At 44.0% G+C, this 17,594-nt stretch overlaps 1 protein-coding gene across 1 annotated transcript; it reads right to left on the reverse strand.

Annotated features, from left to right (window-relative positions):
- Positions 1-897: 897 nt before the first annotated feature.
- Positions 898-17,365, reverse strand: LOC147731404 (gastricsin-like). Its single transcript, XM_086956446.1, has 9 exons — positions 17,226-17,365; positions 16,480-16,618; positions 14,682-14,799; positions 14,153-14,271; positions 8,867-9,063; positions 8,289-8,411; positions 3,397-3,544; positions 2,894-2,992; positions 898-1,227 (listed from the first exon to the last, which is right to left on the reverse strand). The coding sequence occupies exons 1-9, from the start codon at positions 17,279-17,281 to the stop codon at positions 1,075-1,077; spliced, it is 1,152 nt and encodes a 383-aa protein (XP_086812572.1). The 5' UTR covers positions 17,282-17,365; the 3' UTR covers positions 898-1,074.
- Between the last annotated feature and the right edge of the window lie 229 nt (positions 17,366-17,594).

Raw genomic sequence — 17,594 nt, forward strand, 5'->3', positions numbered from 1 at the left:
TTTGCGTATTGCCTTTCCGCAAAACACTGTTTCAGCAAAGTTTTATGAAAAGAAAGGGGGTTGTGGGTATGTTTTAACTTCACTTATATAATAAAAAAGTATAGATTAGTTCACACTGCTTAGCCACACATGAATGCAAGTGCGACCACTTCTGATCAGTCCCCCTCTCAATCAGCATACATTAATGGACAGGCCCAGCGAGAGAAAGGGAGTGACACCCCCGCCCAGCTGTCTCTAGAAAGGCCACTCAGGCACCCACTGGGCCGCTGGCGGCATCCTGACAGCACAGACAGCCCCCAAGCCGCCCAAAAAAGCAGCCAACAGCTATTTCCCAAGTGCCCGTGTTACCAATCTGACCCTGTCTGCCACCCACACTCCAATCGAACCTCATGAGCTAAGAACTCAAAACAAATCATTAAACTTTGTTGTAAAGCAGGAGCAAAAAGAACAAGTTACCTTTGATAAAGCTCTTTCTTGTGGATATTACAGATCTCTCTCCTTTAGAATATGCCCAGGCTCGATCTGAAATACCTAAAGAGCATTGCTCCCATGCGCAGATAGCTGGCTCTGCGGCTCTGCATTGATGTAGCTCCGCCTCAGAACTGATATGCATATATTTAGTAAAAGGCATCATGATCCACGAAACAAAAAACTACCCTGAACATGTAAGATGTTTGCAATCATTTTTGTATGTTCATATGTTTACCTATTTTTTCAGGATACAAGGTCATATTTTATATTTGTTTATCCATGTCTGTAGCAGATGGGGTAATTCTATTGTTGAACCCAAACATTTTTTTTTCTTTTCCAGCAGGGTCAACACAGTTTCACAGTTAAATACATTATCATTTGGTGGGTCCAATCTCTCACTTAAGAAAGCTGAAAGACAGCTAGGAGTAAGTAGGTCGACGCTTAATTTTAATTTGAGAACAAATTTCAACATTAGAGTCAGTACATTAATCTATTAAATCAAACAAGGTGGAATACGCCCAGATGGTTGGAATAAGCATGCAACAGTGATATTAAGAAGTAAGATGAACAATGCAGGAAGGCTGGTGCACAGAGGTCCCAGATCTAGGCCGCTGTGGCAAAGCCCACTTGGTTGTTGGTGACGTCATAGATGGAGTAGTATTGCCGCAGGAAGACGTCACCCAGGATCCAGAGGGGCTGTCCGTTCTGGGAGGGGAGGTAAGTGGGCATGATACCAACGGAGCACTCGCCATTGTTCTGTTGAAAGGCAGAAGAAGACATTTATGCTTTCGTATTAATTCTCTCACATGGAGAGACAATGAAAGATTAAAATGCAGGGGTACAAACGCGCATCTTAGTAGAACCCATTGCTTTCTGGAAAAAAACGGGTTCCTATGTTGGCATTGCCTCTTTGGTGTCATCTAGCATTTATGGAGTAGATGCTAGACCCAAAGCTTCAAATACCTTCACATCACGGTTGCTATAGAGATAGATAACGACAGTGAGTGAGTGAGAGAGAGAAAGAGAGAGTGAGAGAGAGAGAGAGAGAGAGAGATACTTTGCCTTGTGCACACGAAGTACAAATATGAAGTGCAAACCAGGGAAAACTACACATGGCAATTAGAGACATACTAAATAGATGTAGCCAATGGAGACTGATATGGTTGTGAGGGAGTGCCTGTCATTAAAGGTCTCCCAAACGAAAATGGCAGTTTTCATGATTAGGCCAGTATAGTTTGGTAAGGTGGCGGCTTTCAGTGGATGACGATGTGGTGCAGTGGTTAAGAGCCTGTTATTTTGTGTTAAAGTCGATTTCTAGGTGGAAAGAGTGCAGGTAAAAAGGTGTGGTAGATTACACCAGTGTGGGTGCCCAAACTGGGTAACAGGGTAGCATGGCTTATCAGGGATTCATAGTGTGTGTCAGGATAATTCAGGTGAAATGTGCTGTGCCTAGTGTAGTAGGATGTTCCAAATGTGGTTTTACAAGGCCCGGCATAAGATACTGGGTGTGGGAGGTGTGACTGGAGTGGCCGGATGCATACGGAGTGCAATTTTGCCACATGTGATAGGGTCTATAAGGATGAAGAGTTTGGATTGAATGTGGAACAGTGCATCAAACTGAGCACCCTGTGCCAAGGAGACAAGGGTGTACTATGTGTTGCACCCTTGTCACTATCTCCTTGAAGGAGATAGTGAGTACTTGGAGCTGCAAGTGCAAGTCTCACACAGTGTGGCATGGGGCGCCAGGTATAGCAAGTGCTTCTTTAGTGCAAGGTGGAGCGGGTGTGGCAGGGTTACGAATGCGCTGCAGGGTGCGTCCTGGATGGCAGGTTGGACCTGATAGGGTAGGGATTGGCAATGGAGTCAGTGTATTTTGAACAAGCTGCGGCAGAGGTCTCAGGAGATTGCAACATCTACATGCTGTGACAAGGTGCAACATATATGACAGGAAGTACTAGAAATAGCATAGGCTGATTAGGTATGGGAAAGGACAATATCACAGAGCTTTCAAGTTTCGCAAATAGCATGTAAAAGAAAGTAATCCAGTGCTGTTTTTATCTTTGCATTCTGGTATTGCAAGTCCAGCCTATCTGGTTGTGAACTCAGGAATTTAATTTTGCAAAGCTAATATCTGAAACCAAGGAGCTTCTCAAGCATGGAATATAGAAATATGAGAGATCTGATGCCATGCACACTGAATGAACTAAGAATGTTGAGAAGACCTGAAATGTCAGGGTCTTCGAGGTGTTTTATAGTGCTGTATGTGTGGCAGGGTGATTAGGTGTGGCTATGTACTTTATGTATAGAGGCATGTGTCAGATGTTGCCTGGTCCTTTATGTGAGACAAGATGATCAATGTAATGGAATCTTCTAGGATTGACACATTGTACCAATATCTGAAAGCAATTATAGTATACCATACCTGGAGAATGTATGCAGAGGGCGGTAGGGGTAGTGAGGTACCTCCAATGGTGAAGCTCAGGGTGGGTAGACTGTCAATATTGCTGCAGCTGACCACATACTGTGAACAGATAGTTGACAACATTAATAGAAGCGCCTTTTCTCTTGTTTGGATGTAGACCAACACACAAATCAAAGGGCAGAAACCCATCTTACCCACAAAGAAATTCTACTTCATCCATCAGGTTGCATGCCAATGTCAATAAAATTAACCTGGACATATATTGACTGCACAATATGGAAGACTACCAACTCTGCAAGGTAAGCTTACATAAGGAAGTGTATATTTACTATTCTAACCTGCATTTACCTACGCTGGAGGTATAGTGGTAGTCGTTATTGTGAAGTCGATATATGTGCAGGACATTATTAAAATATGGACCTTTTAGTATCACACCCTCAGGGACATTAGAATCCCCCATAAGTGGGAAAAGTGTTGAGGAGGGGGTTATTGCGGGTCCCTACCTCTCCGTTTGAATTCTGAGTTGCTCCAATATCTTGCATCAAAGCAGCAAAGTATGTACTAGGGGCAGTGAGCAGGGACGTGCCAGTGTCCACGATTCCTTGGCACCCCTGGGCACACCAGCCAGTCAGTTGACCATTAACTCCAAAACTGATGAGAAACATGGCAGAAAATGAGTTATTGTGCATGTTTAACATGTAATCTCACACTACATCATATTATTTAGGTCCAGTATAAGATGTCTGAGATTCCCACAACAGAATGTATGTTCACTCCTTCCATTCCCGCAGGTCCCCAGTGTACGTTCACTCACTGTTAATGACCACACAGACATAGGGTAATCTCACTCACTAGATTGCCACACAACCATAGTACATGCACACTTCTCATGATCTGACATATGCGTAGAGTAAGCTCATTTTCCATGATACCATACCCTCTATTGTACACACACAACTCCAGTGTAAGCTTACTCTCTACATTCCAATACAACGCCAGTATAAGCTCACTCAGTGAGTTACCTTGCAACTAAAGAAAGCAACATCTCTCTTATCCGCTTGCAATGATGCTGCTTCAACTGTCAAACCACAGTGTTGAAAATGGCCCTTTTTGCAGGGTTATCCCAAAGCTTTTTGCTTCTTCCTCCCTTGTTTTTTCTGACCTGTGGTTGGTGGCTAAAGGACTCTGGGCACTTTCCCACTGCTGATCAGAGCTAAAGTGCATATGCTCTCTCTATAAATTGTTATCATGATTTGTTATCCATGATTGGCTTATTTGACTTACCAGTAGATCCCTATTAAAGCGCACTGAGTGTGCCAGGGCGGGTGATTCAAATACTACTAGTGTACCTGCAGCACTGATTTTGCCACCCACATGAGTAGCCCTAAAATGGTGTCTCAGGCCTGTGAACTGCCATGTGGTCCTGGCCAGTGTACACACTTGCCAGGCCAGACCTTTCCCTTTTCTTACACATTGGACACCCCTATGGTAGGCCCAGATACCCCCCTGTGAAGGTGCAGTGTATGTGAAAGGTAGGACATGTACTAGTGTGGGTAACCTGTCCTGATAGTGAAATACTGCCAATTTCGTTTTTCCCTATTGAAAGGCTATCTTGCCCATAGGCTAACATGTGGAATGCTGGTTAACATGTTTACCTGCATATCTTCTAACCCTGGGCAAAGCACTACGCTACGCTCGCGGAGTTTGCGAAGTGTGCGCAACTTCGCACTACGCGAGCTGCACGTAGCACAGTGCGAACAGGCGCAGTGCTCATTTTTTGCTTGTTCGCGGTCCTGAACGTCATGTTCGCGACCACGAGCAAGCAAAATGACATCCCGGCGAGATTCTCAACACGGGGAGGTAAGGTTTCTCATTTTGAGTGGTTGCGCATGCTCGTGACCGCTTTCAATGAGAAACTACCAGTTCGCGTTGAGAAAGCTGCCGCTTGAGTAATAATCTACTCGAGCAGCAGAAAACTACAGCTCGCTCTGTGCAAGATGCCGTTTTCAATGATTGCACAGTGCCGGATGCTTGTCCGCACTGTGCAATCATTAAAAACACATCTTGCACAGTGCGAACATGCTACTACGCAGCTCGCGTAGTGCTACGTGAAGTTCGCGTAGTGCGAAGTGCACTTTGCGTAGCTTCGCGTAGCGCTACTTCGCGAACTGCGCCCACCCTTAACTTCCCATAACGGCAACATAGACATATGGAATCTAGTATCCCTAAACTCAGAATGTAATAACACATCTTTTAGTGAAGATGGTTTTTAAATTCTAAGTTTGGGAATAGCACTTTTAGAAGGTGGCTATTTTCTTGTTCAGCCTTTCTGTGTGCCTCTGCCTGTTTGAGGATTGACTGTCTGGTTTGTGAGTGACAGGGGCTGGGGCTGGCTCCAGGAGACTGGGTGAGTCAGCACTAGGCTGAATAGACCCATCTGCATGTAGAGTGGTGGGAAGGAGTAGCACCTGGGTCTGAATAGTGCGGTGCCTGCCACAATCATGGCTCCACGTCCTGCAGTGCGTCTGATGGCCCTGGCCCACACTCACAAAAGAAGATGTGCCCTGGCAGAGTGCACTCTGAACTGGTTTGGACTGGGACCAGGACCCCTCACACAGAAAGAACAAAGACTTTCGAGGTATTTAAGTAGAGCTGAGACCCCTGTAAAATTAGATTAGGATACTTTGTGATCAAGAAGGAATCCCTGCAAAAGAAGAACAGCCAGGAAGACTAATAAAAAGTACTGCCATTGCTGAGTGTCTGGAAGCTGACCTACAGTTGCTGTTACTACTGAGGAGAAGAACTAAGGAACTCTGCTGTGTGCTGTGTCCCCTTTGCTTGAAGAGGAGCTGTGCTGTGTGCTTTGCCCCCTCTGAAGTCCAGCTAACTCCAAGGGCCTGGGTAGAGCTGGCCTAATGTTGCCAAACTCAGGGACACAAAAGTTTGTAAAGGAAACCATCGGGCTGGTGCTGAATGCATGTTGCTGCGTACTACCTGGGGTCTCGTGATCTCGACCCTACCGGCCTGTGTGGAATCGGCTCGGTGTGCTTTTGGCACACAGTGGGGCACTGTGGGAGATTGGCCATGCCTCCTAAGTAATTGAATCAGTGCTCGAGGGTGCATCGCTTTGCACCACCCGAGGCCAACACCAGAGGGGTAGAGATCACCGCTGCCGGCCCGGTACAGAAAAGAACCGAAGCGATGTGCCAGGAACAATCACCGCCGCAGGGCCGGGAGCCTCATCGGCACTGATTCCCTTCCTCCGAATCTGTCATGGGAAGCGGCGCTGGGATTGGCTCCCAGCTTCACCGGTTGCCTAGCAGCAAGGGATTCTTCTATTATGGGCACCATCCCGAGATCCAGGAAGTGGAGAGCCCCAGCTATCAGCTGTGCTAGACGGAAAGGGACCGTGCACCCAGGTAACGGCTTCGAACAAATGACGGAGCAGAGTAGTATTGCCATTGGGTTCAGGGTGTGCGGGTCTCCAGGAGAGCATTCTCGGCCTCCGGCTTCTCAGTGACTGAAAGGGGCCGCCTGGTGCAAGGGGCAATATTCAAGGAACGCGTCCCTCGTTGTGGCTGGGATTGCTCGCAGTTTGGAACTAAGGAAGTGAGCAAACGAGTGTAACACGGTCCGTGTTACATCAGGGGCCAGATTAAGGACAATGTCCTTCGGGGTGTTCTCCGGGTACTGCGGGGGCATTGTAAAGGAGCACCCGTTTTGGAAAAGGAAATCTTATGTGCAAAACGGCAGTTAGTAGTAAACGAGTACCTTGGTGAAAGGGACTTGCCACATGTTGACAACCAGAGTTTGGCATTCAAGACAACTTGCCCGTTTTTTATGCAAAGAGCATTCCTAAGGTGAACTTTGAGCATTCAAAGGCTGTTTTTGCTGAGAGAAGTGTGAATAAGGCAAACAACATCCCAAAAGACCCAGTGATTTTTCAAGTAACTTTATAAGAATGTTCATCCTTCTGACGTGTTGATAAGACCAAAGCTACATAAAGATATTGATATTTTTATATTAACTGGTACAGTGTCCATTTGTGGTGTGTCACTGTGAGTGTTAGTGCAAATACTTTACACATTGCCTTGGAGATAAGCCTGTCTGCTCGTGCCAAGCTTCCAAGGGGGTGAGCAGGGGTTATCAACAGTGTGTATCCCCCTTGCCCTTACTAGAGTGGTGGTTTCTGTCTGGCTTTGGCGTAACCCTTAGCCAACCAGAAATCCAATTTTTAACACACACCCTATCGCGGACACTCCAAAACATAAATGGCTGTGAAAAACTCAACTTCAACAGTGCATCTCTGTGTAATGCGGTGTGCTTATTCAACATGCTGGACACCGTTTCCAGCTGCCCTTACTTGAGTGCTCGTTAGACGGTGTACGTGAGAGTAATATATGGATGCCAAATAACTGCCACTTCAACGGAATCGGGTAAGACCCCCGAACCATTTAATTAAATTCTCACCTTAGTTGTACATCGCTTAACTCTATTCTATCAACCTAGACATCTACATTTCGTACAAGTACTACTAAACATACCAAATCGAAGGCTGACTACAAAATAAACAAAAACCGTTCATAAATAACCCAGATGCTCCTAGTATTAAAATATATGCAATTATTTTAACAGAATGAATAGCTAAAACCCACCAATTGAAAGGCAGCATAGGATATTTATCTACCTCAGGGCTGTACAATAGAAGAGGAAAAAAGGAGGATGGAGAGTTTATGTAGGCAGGAGTGTGCTATTGTGTGCTCAAATATGGTTCGGATGTTCTTGTGGTTTCTTCTGAGTGCTGCAGAGCAGTACATGTAGGGTGACATGCATAATACTAGCCTCCTTGTTTTTAATGAAATCTCAATTGTTTTACACTCACGTTTGGAGAATCAGCATTCCTATAAATCCCCATATTAAACTTACTCACCAGTGACCCAAACAATCCTAGCAGAAAACTCTCTAATTGAACCTTTCATCTCAGGTGTACGCAAACTAGGCAATCCTATTTAACATATGTAAGCATATATGGTAACCTATCATCTCTTCCTTGTGCCATAACCTTTGTAAAAACGAATAAACCATGAGCAACCATGATTGACCATATAAATCAGGTAAAACAACAGTCAACCCTGGATGACTTTGTAGCCAAGGTTAATAAACCATAGTCAACCATTTTTCACCATGGAAACCATATTAAACTAAACTTATCTGTACAATCTAAAAAAAGTCATGGCCATCCATGTGTTACCATGTAAAGGAAGATAAACAATGCCTGACAGTTTATAAATTATGGATAATTGTGGTGTGTTCATGAACAAAAAGAAAGAGACAGAAGAAAAACATAATGAAAGAGAAAAGTCAGACTAGTTCATTTCAACTAAGAGGTGCTCACCCTGAAATACCGATCTGCCAGTACATCTGCTGTGTGACCGGTGTCCAGGTGATTTGACCAGTGTAGTAATTAGAATCCACTCCACCAAAGACAAGCTCACCTCCTGACTGGCTGCCTTGTTGGCTGACAAGAGATAACATACAAAAAAGACAAATGAGACATGATTTCGGTGTTATTAAACATACCTTTGGAAACATTGCATTCCTGCAACATTCCTGACCCTAAACAAAACTGTAAGTGGCACTGAGTCATATGACAAAGGAGAGGGAACTGGATTTTTTCAGTACACAACATCACATAGCATTCTTACATCTAAATTTCAAAAACACCACACAGCAGGATTTTGAAGCAGAAAAGATGGGGAGAAAGGAATACAGCATTAATATCCACTTGCATTTCAAAATATAATATATTTTTTAACATCCTGCAATAAAATTGTATCCAGAATATCATATCAGCTACCAGCATTTCACTGTGGTAAGAGCATATGAGTAAGAATGGATTTGCTAGTCTTAACGTCACATCTACGTGTCTTGACAATATATGCATTGCAGCTCTAGGAGCTCACAGTCACATACCCCAGATAGAAACCAAAGATGTTTTGGGACAGTAGGCCTTGGTTCATCATGCCTTCCATGATAGTGGAGGCACCATCAGCTGCAATTGAGGGGTAGGCCAAACCCAAGATTCCATCAAACTGAGCATAGACAAAGTTGGTGCCAGGTTCGTTGACACTCAAGGCAAATTCTTGCTGTGTGATTGTGATGCCCTGGATCTGAAGAATGATAAAAAAAAACATTGTAATCAAATGAAATTTCACAGAAATTGCATCTGGAGGAGCCACAGTGCATAGCGTGTTTCTTTCATGAGCACAGAGCTTATTTCTGAAAACAGGAATATTTTGTGATACGAGCAACATGTTAACCAGACAGTTTGTTTCCTAATTTTGTGAAAAATGCATGGTCTACTATCAGGCCAAGAATGAGACATGATGCAACAGTAGTGTCTCTTGGCCTAGATGTATTTGAACATCACAGTCATCCATCTATCATTGACAATGGCATTGTAACCCAACATGCCTCCATGCAATTTACTGAGTGATACAGAATCTCACCCAGCCTGACACATGCTAGAGCCTCTATTGGTTGATTTTATTTTTTGGAAGTGCAACATGCACAGATTAGTGAGATGTATGTTTCTGCATCCTATCTTGCACCCCATGTCTAAGCATACCTCCTATGCTAGCTGAGCCCAGACCCCACCCACTATGCGTGAGCCCAGACTCTGCAAGCACCTTCTATATAACATCAACCACGCAATGCCTGGTTTGTCAGTTCTTAACCACAGATTAATGCAACACTCACATTTTTGCCACCACCCACTCCAAGCATGGGAAATTGGTGATGTGACTGAGCTTTGAAAATCTTTGCAGTGGCCAAATGCAGTCTCACTGGGGTAGCTTATTGTAATGTAGGCCTTCTATGAAATTGCATATATGCTTGCCAATATTGTGGCTATCCCTTGCATAATATTATCCCATCCTTGAATTTGTAGTATACATTTTTATAAAACAATATGGCTATCCGAGGCAAAATAGTAACCCATCTGTGTGAAGCTGACTCTTTATATGATATATCAGGATGCGATATATCGTGTAAAGAGTCCAGGGTTTCCCTTATGTGTGGACAGGGGGATTTCTATGGCAATCCCAAGGTGCTAAGTTAGGGGGTTGTGTAGTTGAGCAGTCTTAGGCTTAACACAGAGGGGTGCAAGACATTTGAAAATACACCCAATGGTCAACAAATGAGACACACAACTTAAAAAAGAAGATGCAAACCAATTTATAAAACTGGTAAGTATCTTTATATATGTTTAAGCATCAGAAGACAATTGTTCATGTAAGTATGTTTTTAAATATGAATTATTTTCAGTTCTTCAATATTATCCTATGGGATGGACATTGTGTGCGGTTCACCAGTTCTTGTCAGCAGAACACTACCAGTGGCACAAGGGCTACTGGGTGCAGAGGTACCAAACAGCATTGGGTGCCCAATGTTATCTTATGGAGAATGGTTGGGGTAGGAAGAGGCTGCAGGGGAGGACTGGGGAACCATTCCGGTGAAACTAACGAGTGTCTTCGGTTCTTATTGTATTGGGGGACATGGGGACACCATTGGTCCGCTTATTTAATTTATTTAATGCAAATTTATATAGCGCAAACTTTACCCGCCCCTTCTCCTCGGGTTGGGGCATTTGGGTGTAGAGGGTCTTTGGGGTGTCCGGTTTCTCCATCCAGCAACACTTGCTTTTGAAGGGGCCTGCCAACAGAGGCTGCAGGCGATGTTGGAGAGTTCACAAGTAGTTACTCCACCAGGGATTCTTACCTTGAGGGCTGGCTTGGAGACCACGCTGACACCTTTGGCCCTCTTCGACAAGGGCTGGGGGCTTGGGTGCGGAAGTCCTTGGCGATGTTGGGTTTTGAAGGGGCCAGAGTCCTTTTTGTCTTTCTTGTGCTGTCTGCAGGATGCAGGGGAGAGTTCCGCTGTTCCTCAGGGGGTCTTGGTTCCTGGGCAAAGGTTGGCAGGTATCCTGGGTTTTGTGGTATCAGCAGCTTCAGGACAAGTCGAATTTTGGGGCAATAGATGAAGTCAGTAGGAAGGCTGACAGAGGTAGAGCCAAGTCAGTTGCGGAGTCTTCCTCTCCAATGAGGGGAGGCACATTTGTATTTCAATCGCAGTAGCTCTTTGAAGCTTGCTGACCTAGGAAGGCTAATCAGCAGCTCATCCTGTGGGAAGGGGTGTGACACCCTCTTCCTGGACCGGCTTTTGTTCGGAGTCTCCTCAGAGCAAAAGGCTTTCACACTAGAAGGTTAGAACAGTGTCTCCCAAGGCGGACTGCCAGAAAACAATCACTGACCACACCAGAGTCTGGTAGGTTTTCCGGGGGCTCCTCTAAGGTGCCCTATGTTTCCATGTATTGTTCAATCTAACACTGGAATCAGTGTGGGTTTATCAATATGAGATGTTTGATACCAAACATGCCTATTTTCAGTGAACCATCATGTAGCTAGAGAACTCGTTTTCACCAGTGTCCCGCCCATGTTCTAAAATGGCTTCCCTGTTTACTTGCACTGGCAGTAATGGAACTGACCACCATTGGAGCATATCTAATCATGCAGGTATGCCCTCACATGTAATAACAAGCACCCTACCTTAGGGCTGTAAGGCTTGCTATATGGGTGACTTTCAAGTACTACATGCAGTGTTAGGGGGATGGCACACAAGGATGTTTGTCAGGTCGTGTTTTCACTATTGTTTGCACCAAAACACACAGCCTGCTATCGCAGCCCAGCACGAGTTTGGTTAGGGGTCTCTTAGGCTGGCACAATTCATGTTCCAGCCCATGGAGGACCCTGTTTGATTCTTCACGCCCATTTACTAGGGACTTATAGAGGTTGCTAAAGGTATGGACACTTGGGGGAACAATTGTGCACGTTTGGGAAAGAATACTGGCACTTGGGACCTGTTTAGTAGGTATACCCAGTACACTACAGACAAAGTTGCACCGAATGCTAGTCAAAAAATGTGTGGTGTGGTACTGTAACAACAACCCAGTTTTCTACACCATCCTTAACGTTTTGTGGGTGTTCCTGACATAATTGGTGCTATTCATTATGCAACACTGACACTTTCGAATTAGTGGTTATCTTTGTCATAGTGCCGCACTTTTTGACATAGTTCAGGATATCCCTGATGTAATGGTGAGGAAAATCCCTGGCATTAGATGAACATCTCTGGTGTTTGATGATTGTGCTAAATCGTGTCACAGGTACAATCTAACCTGTGACATGTGAGAGACAGGTGAAAATAAAATGCTATTGTTTGGGTGCCAAACATGTATTGAGTAAAAATTAAAATCTGGCATTCAACAAGAAATTGTGCGGGGTGAAGATGGAAAGTTAAACCTATATACCCTAATGAAACTTTTGAATTTCTGTTTGAAATGTCTATTTTCAGACACTGATGTTTCATTAACCACATAGAACATGCTATGTCCGTGAGTGTGTGTGCTGCAGGTTATCACTGAAAACTAAAAAGTTCTGTGTTTACTTATTATTTTTTAGGAAGAATAAGCATGCAGCTAACATGAACTGGGGTACATGAAGTAGTTATTACAAGGAGGATAGTAATTTAGCCCTCAAAAGTAAGGCTGAATACTTAGCTCCAATCTAATGGCTACTGGTGAAATAGTAATGATGAATAGTTCAAATAATGCTGTTTGCAGGAATGTTATTACTACCAGTGACAACACAAGATGGCTGTGATACACGCCATTTTTTTATTTAACAAAACATTTTGCCCTACACATTACCAGACGCCATATGAGATAGGTAGTCAAGGGCAGTGTTGGCCCGTGCAGGTAAGCGTGGTGGGGGAAAGGGCAGGGCGAGGGCTGGGGTGGAAGTGATGAATGATGGAATAGTGAAAATAAAAGAAAGAAAGAAATATAACCATGTACCGTGTGCTCGCTGCATTGTAGAGTCAGAGATGCGGAGAACGCAAGGTAAGGGCTATTCTGTCATTTGTAACTTCCACCTCCAACCCCGCCCCACTGTGCTTACCTGCACGGGCCGCCACTGGTCAAAGGGTAGGTAGTAAGTAAGGGCCATGTGTCTTGATGAATTGCCGCTGACTGTTTAGTGGGCACAAAATGTCAAGAAACGTTCTGAGTTAAAGGGCATGACGCGTTATAATCAGCCCTCATAATCAATCCTCTTGGTTTAAAAAATAAAATACTGTGTGAAGACACCAATAAAGTTTTCACATTTGGTCTACCATGGGCAATTTTAATAAACAGGCCCTATTCCTTCATAAATTTACAGATCTGACTGTTTCCTATCTCCTTGTGAATACAAGGTGAAAACTAAGCAACAGTCAAGCGCTCCTCTATACATAAGTCCACCCCAGGCGATGTGAGAAAACCTGGGATGATGAGCAAATGCCATGGGATGAAGCAAGCAACTTAGGTGGGTGAGGGTTTTGGGTTCTTTTAATAGTGAGTGCCTTTATTATCAGTCTCCGTCTCCATCAATAGAGTTCCCTAGATCTAAGAGGTTTTAGACAAGGAAGCATCCAGCATAAAAGCATTCACACTTATGCCATAACAGTTCGTCTGTGACTAATGAGGTATATATTGGGATGGTGCCTGGACATGCCTTAATTTGTATCTCCCGCTCTCCTCCTTAGTGGTAAAGCTGATATTTCAGACCAAATGAATGTATTTTAAAATTGTATTTCACAATTAAAAGCTTGTATTTGATGGCTAATTTATGCATAGCTGGGTAGTATTATTGTTAATCTTTGTTGCTTGGTCACACCTACCTCTTTGCATATTTCTTGTTATGTTAATATATTTTATAATGCGCTTTAATACCCCAGTGGTGGCTTGGCGCTGCCTTAAAATCAGGTAAGAAAGGAGGAGGTTCGGAAATTGATTCAAACAGCTATTGTGGCGGGTCCAATAATCCATGGAAGTGCACGGGCTGTCTGACAGAAGGAGAGCACCCCCCAACCCTCCAAGAAACAGATAGACGTGACTCTTCACCTGCTTGCATGGTCCAATTCAAAGGTAGATATTTTAACCCCACCATTTTAAAAGTTCACCAGCTCCATCACTGCTTTTGGATCAGTCTAGGGCTAACAATGCAGTCTGTGGCCAGGAGCACCCAGAGCGGCAGTGTTTGTGCTAGTCATGGAAATAGGTATACCCAGTAGTGGTGAACAAGACAACCTCCTGAGGAAGATTGTGGCTCTCGTTAGTCTTTTATGGATTATTCATTAGTGGATGGTAAACGTGGTACTCACGGACACAGTATCGAAACCCAGGATGCCAGTCAGACTGCCTGTCCCATACTGGATGGAAAACTGCTGGTTATTGCTGGTGTAGGTGGATGATTGGCTGGGGTTGAAGGTTGCGTGGTTGGCTGTATCAAGAGAAGAGAACAAGGTGTCAATTACCACTGGGAGGGTGCAGGTGACTGCTTTCCAAGACTCTATTCTCTACAGGCTAAAACCTTACACTGCTTGGACAAAGCACTGTCCAACATGCAGACGCAGGTGTGCTGGAGTAGAGTCATTCATATGTCAGGCCAGGCAAACATCGGTGACTGTCCATCCAGCATGTTGGCAAACAGCTCCTTGTTTCCTTACTGCCTGGTCTTCCCTTGTCATCCCCCTCCCCCACCCACTCGTCATTGACTCACAAAGGACCACAACTCCAGAATTGTAAGCATCATCTATATGTCCAACTGGTTAAACATAGAGGTAAACCATCTTCGCTTTGAAAAGTAGGTGTGCGTTGTTCAGATTGCGAAAGGCTGTGATCCATACTTACTGCAGGCAGTGCTAGAGCAGTAGGTTGAAGCCACCCAGAGGTTGGAGGAGCCGGTGTCAAAGAGGACCAGGAAGTTCTGTGGTGGTGTGCCGATGCTGATTTCACCATAGTAGGACATCTGTGGAGGAAAGGGGAGTTCATGAAGAAAGCCCCCTGAACCCCTCCACCTGTGGCTTCAGAAGCCCTTCAGAGCACCAGGTACATTCATGATTCAAGAGGCTCCATGTTTGGAAACAATTATCACTGACAACAATGTTTACTTACTTGGTTTTGCAAAATGGATTTCAAAGCCCATTAACCCTCTAAAATAGAGAGACCTACTGAAAATGAAGAACTGCTTAGTATCCGGGATTACCTTGGTACCTACTAGGCAATTAAAAACACTAATCATCTTTCTGCCGCCATTATCTTAAAACGTTGCACAGTTTTCTCCCATTCAAAATATTTTTTATATACAACTCTTCTCTGTTGGCTTCATCGATAGTAACAACCACATCTTTCACCCAAAATATCATTCCTTGCGTGGCTAAGGAGTGCGATTCTGCCAACAGATCATTTCTCGGCTCCTTTCACACTGGTGCCATTTTGTGATTCCCTTTCTCCATCAAAGGCCCAATGTGCTCATGTTACAATGCAGATACCCAGCCTTTCTTTTAAATGTTCACCTTTGGTGTCCATCGCCAATCTGCTGGTCAGGAGCATTGCTCACATATTACCTTTGACTCTGACCGTAGTTGCCATGCTACCATGCTTACCACACTTAATAAGTTATTCCCTTTTGAAAACAATTTTTGAGGGGGATGCTGAAGAAAATATGCTAGGAAGCAAAAATTGAGAAGAAAGGTCAAGATTGCAAGAGAGAATAGAAGAGTGGTATAATGAAAGGGACAGTGAGACACAAAGTGAAATGGAGAGGTTCGATGTGGTGAGATAGTAGAGACTGATAAAGATAGTGTGAGAAAGAAGAATCGAAACAGTAAGACAGAAACTGACATCAGTTCATGAGAATGATTTAGGCAGTGACAGGGATGCAGCAAGATTGATAGATTTCAAGTGAATGCATGAGTGTATTTCCAAAGCCATAACAACCCAAAAAGGAGACACTTTTATTTTTTTCCCCAATATCTTTGGATTCTAGGGGGAAAATTCAATTAACATTATTTTTGGCACCATACCTCGAGTCTCCCTGCTTAATCAGAAGTGTTAGCATGTGTGAGATTGAGTGATTGATTCAGTTCGCACATGAGAGAATGATGGATATTGATAGAGTAATATGTGACTTTACATAGCATTGAAGAAGTAAACATATGTAAAAGGTATAATTCATTTTTTAGAAGCATTCATTAGTATGGATTTAGTAGAACCATAGAGACAACGTCAAGGATCACAAGATAAAAGAAGAATCAAAAATGATGAAAAGAGAAGGGTCAAATTCACATATGAACCACCTGCTTATCACAAAGCACAGGTAGAATTTTCTATTAAGACACAGGGAATGGGTGTTGCAGTTACCTTCCCCAGAGAGGTGTTATTGATTCAACAAGATAAAAGACAGAGCCAGTTTTGCAGTGGTTCATTCCAGTTACCCAAAGGTTACACAAAGATCTTTTCAACATGTGCGTGAACTTTAGAGTTACTCTACTGGCGTCAATAAAGAATGACGACTGGAAGAATGAAACATTGAGATGAAAAAGGGATAATTTAGAGAGGGAGAGATTGAGAGTACGCAAGGGATCAGGCCTAAGAGCTAAGAAAATAGAGAAAGCGAAGAGTATCGTGTGAATAAAGTGTCACTTACGTCCATGTAGTTAGAGAGAGGTTCATAGCCCACTGCAAAGTTATTGAACCGATACTTGGTCCCAGGATCCACCCGGGGGGCCTTCACTCCATGTTCAGCCATCACCTGCCGCATGGGCTTGAACTTGTGAAGAGGGACCCTGCATCAGGAGAAAGAAGAGCTCACATGAAATGTCCTTCTTATGCTCCTCCACCACCTGCGGTCCCAGAAAAAGTAGTGCTCAACCGCCTTTCAAGCCGAAAATTCATCAGAATTTATCAGCTACCAAAGGGGCTATGAAGGCTCTAACAGCAATTGATAGGTAATCCAGAGACCAGATTCAGTCTCCAATATTGCAAACCTGGGAGAATAGATGTACAATTCTCTTTTGAATGAGAAATCACCATCTTCTTTATTACTTTTGATACCCGCTAGTATAACAAATTGCCCAAAAACTTCTGTTCAATGGTCACAAAGACATTCTACAGTAAATGAAGGCATTTATGAAAAATAAATTTATACACCACAGATCTACATTGCAAACCACTTTGATGAAGGCAAAATAGGTCTTGAAGTACTGATTTTGCAAGATATAGCAGGTGGTAGTTCAGCAGCGCCTTGCAATAAGGAAAAGAAATGGGACCTTTAGTATTACAAAAGAACCATTTAAAGTATAAACGAGAGCATGTTCCTTTGAAAAGTCAACCCCCACTCTTCACAAGCAGCCATAATTGCTTCACTAATGCACAGCTCTCTGGCATACACACCTGACCAGCCCTTCGGCGAGCTGGAGGCAGACCAGCGCAAGGATGAGGAACTTCATGGTACCCCAAAGGACCAGCCAAATTCAGGAGAAGAACGAGGCGCTGGATGTAGAAAAAAGGCCTCAACCAAGCTTTTATAGAAAGCTGGACCGCCTCCCCGCCCGCCCACCACCAACCCCTATCAGCCAATGACCTACTGGTGCGTCAGCGTTACCCTTCAATGTCTCACGCACTTCAAGGGCAGTCTGCTCACACTAGGCCCCGCAGCGGAAAAAGTTGATAAGGAAGAAAAGGTGCGCGCCTGTGTACATTTTAAAGCTATTGTAATAGTTGATCGCTATTCACTTTTGACCTCTGTTGTCTACTTTCCTT

The sequence above is a fragment of the Lissotriton vulgaris genome, chromosome 2_1 (genome assembly GCF_964263255.1).
Source record: "Lissotriton vulgaris chromosome 2_1, aLisVul1.2, whole genome shotgun sequence".
In the NCBI taxonomy this organism is placed as follows: domain Eukaryota; kingdom Metazoa; phylum Chordata; class Amphibia; order Caudata; family Salamandridae; genus Lissotriton; species Lissotriton vulgaris.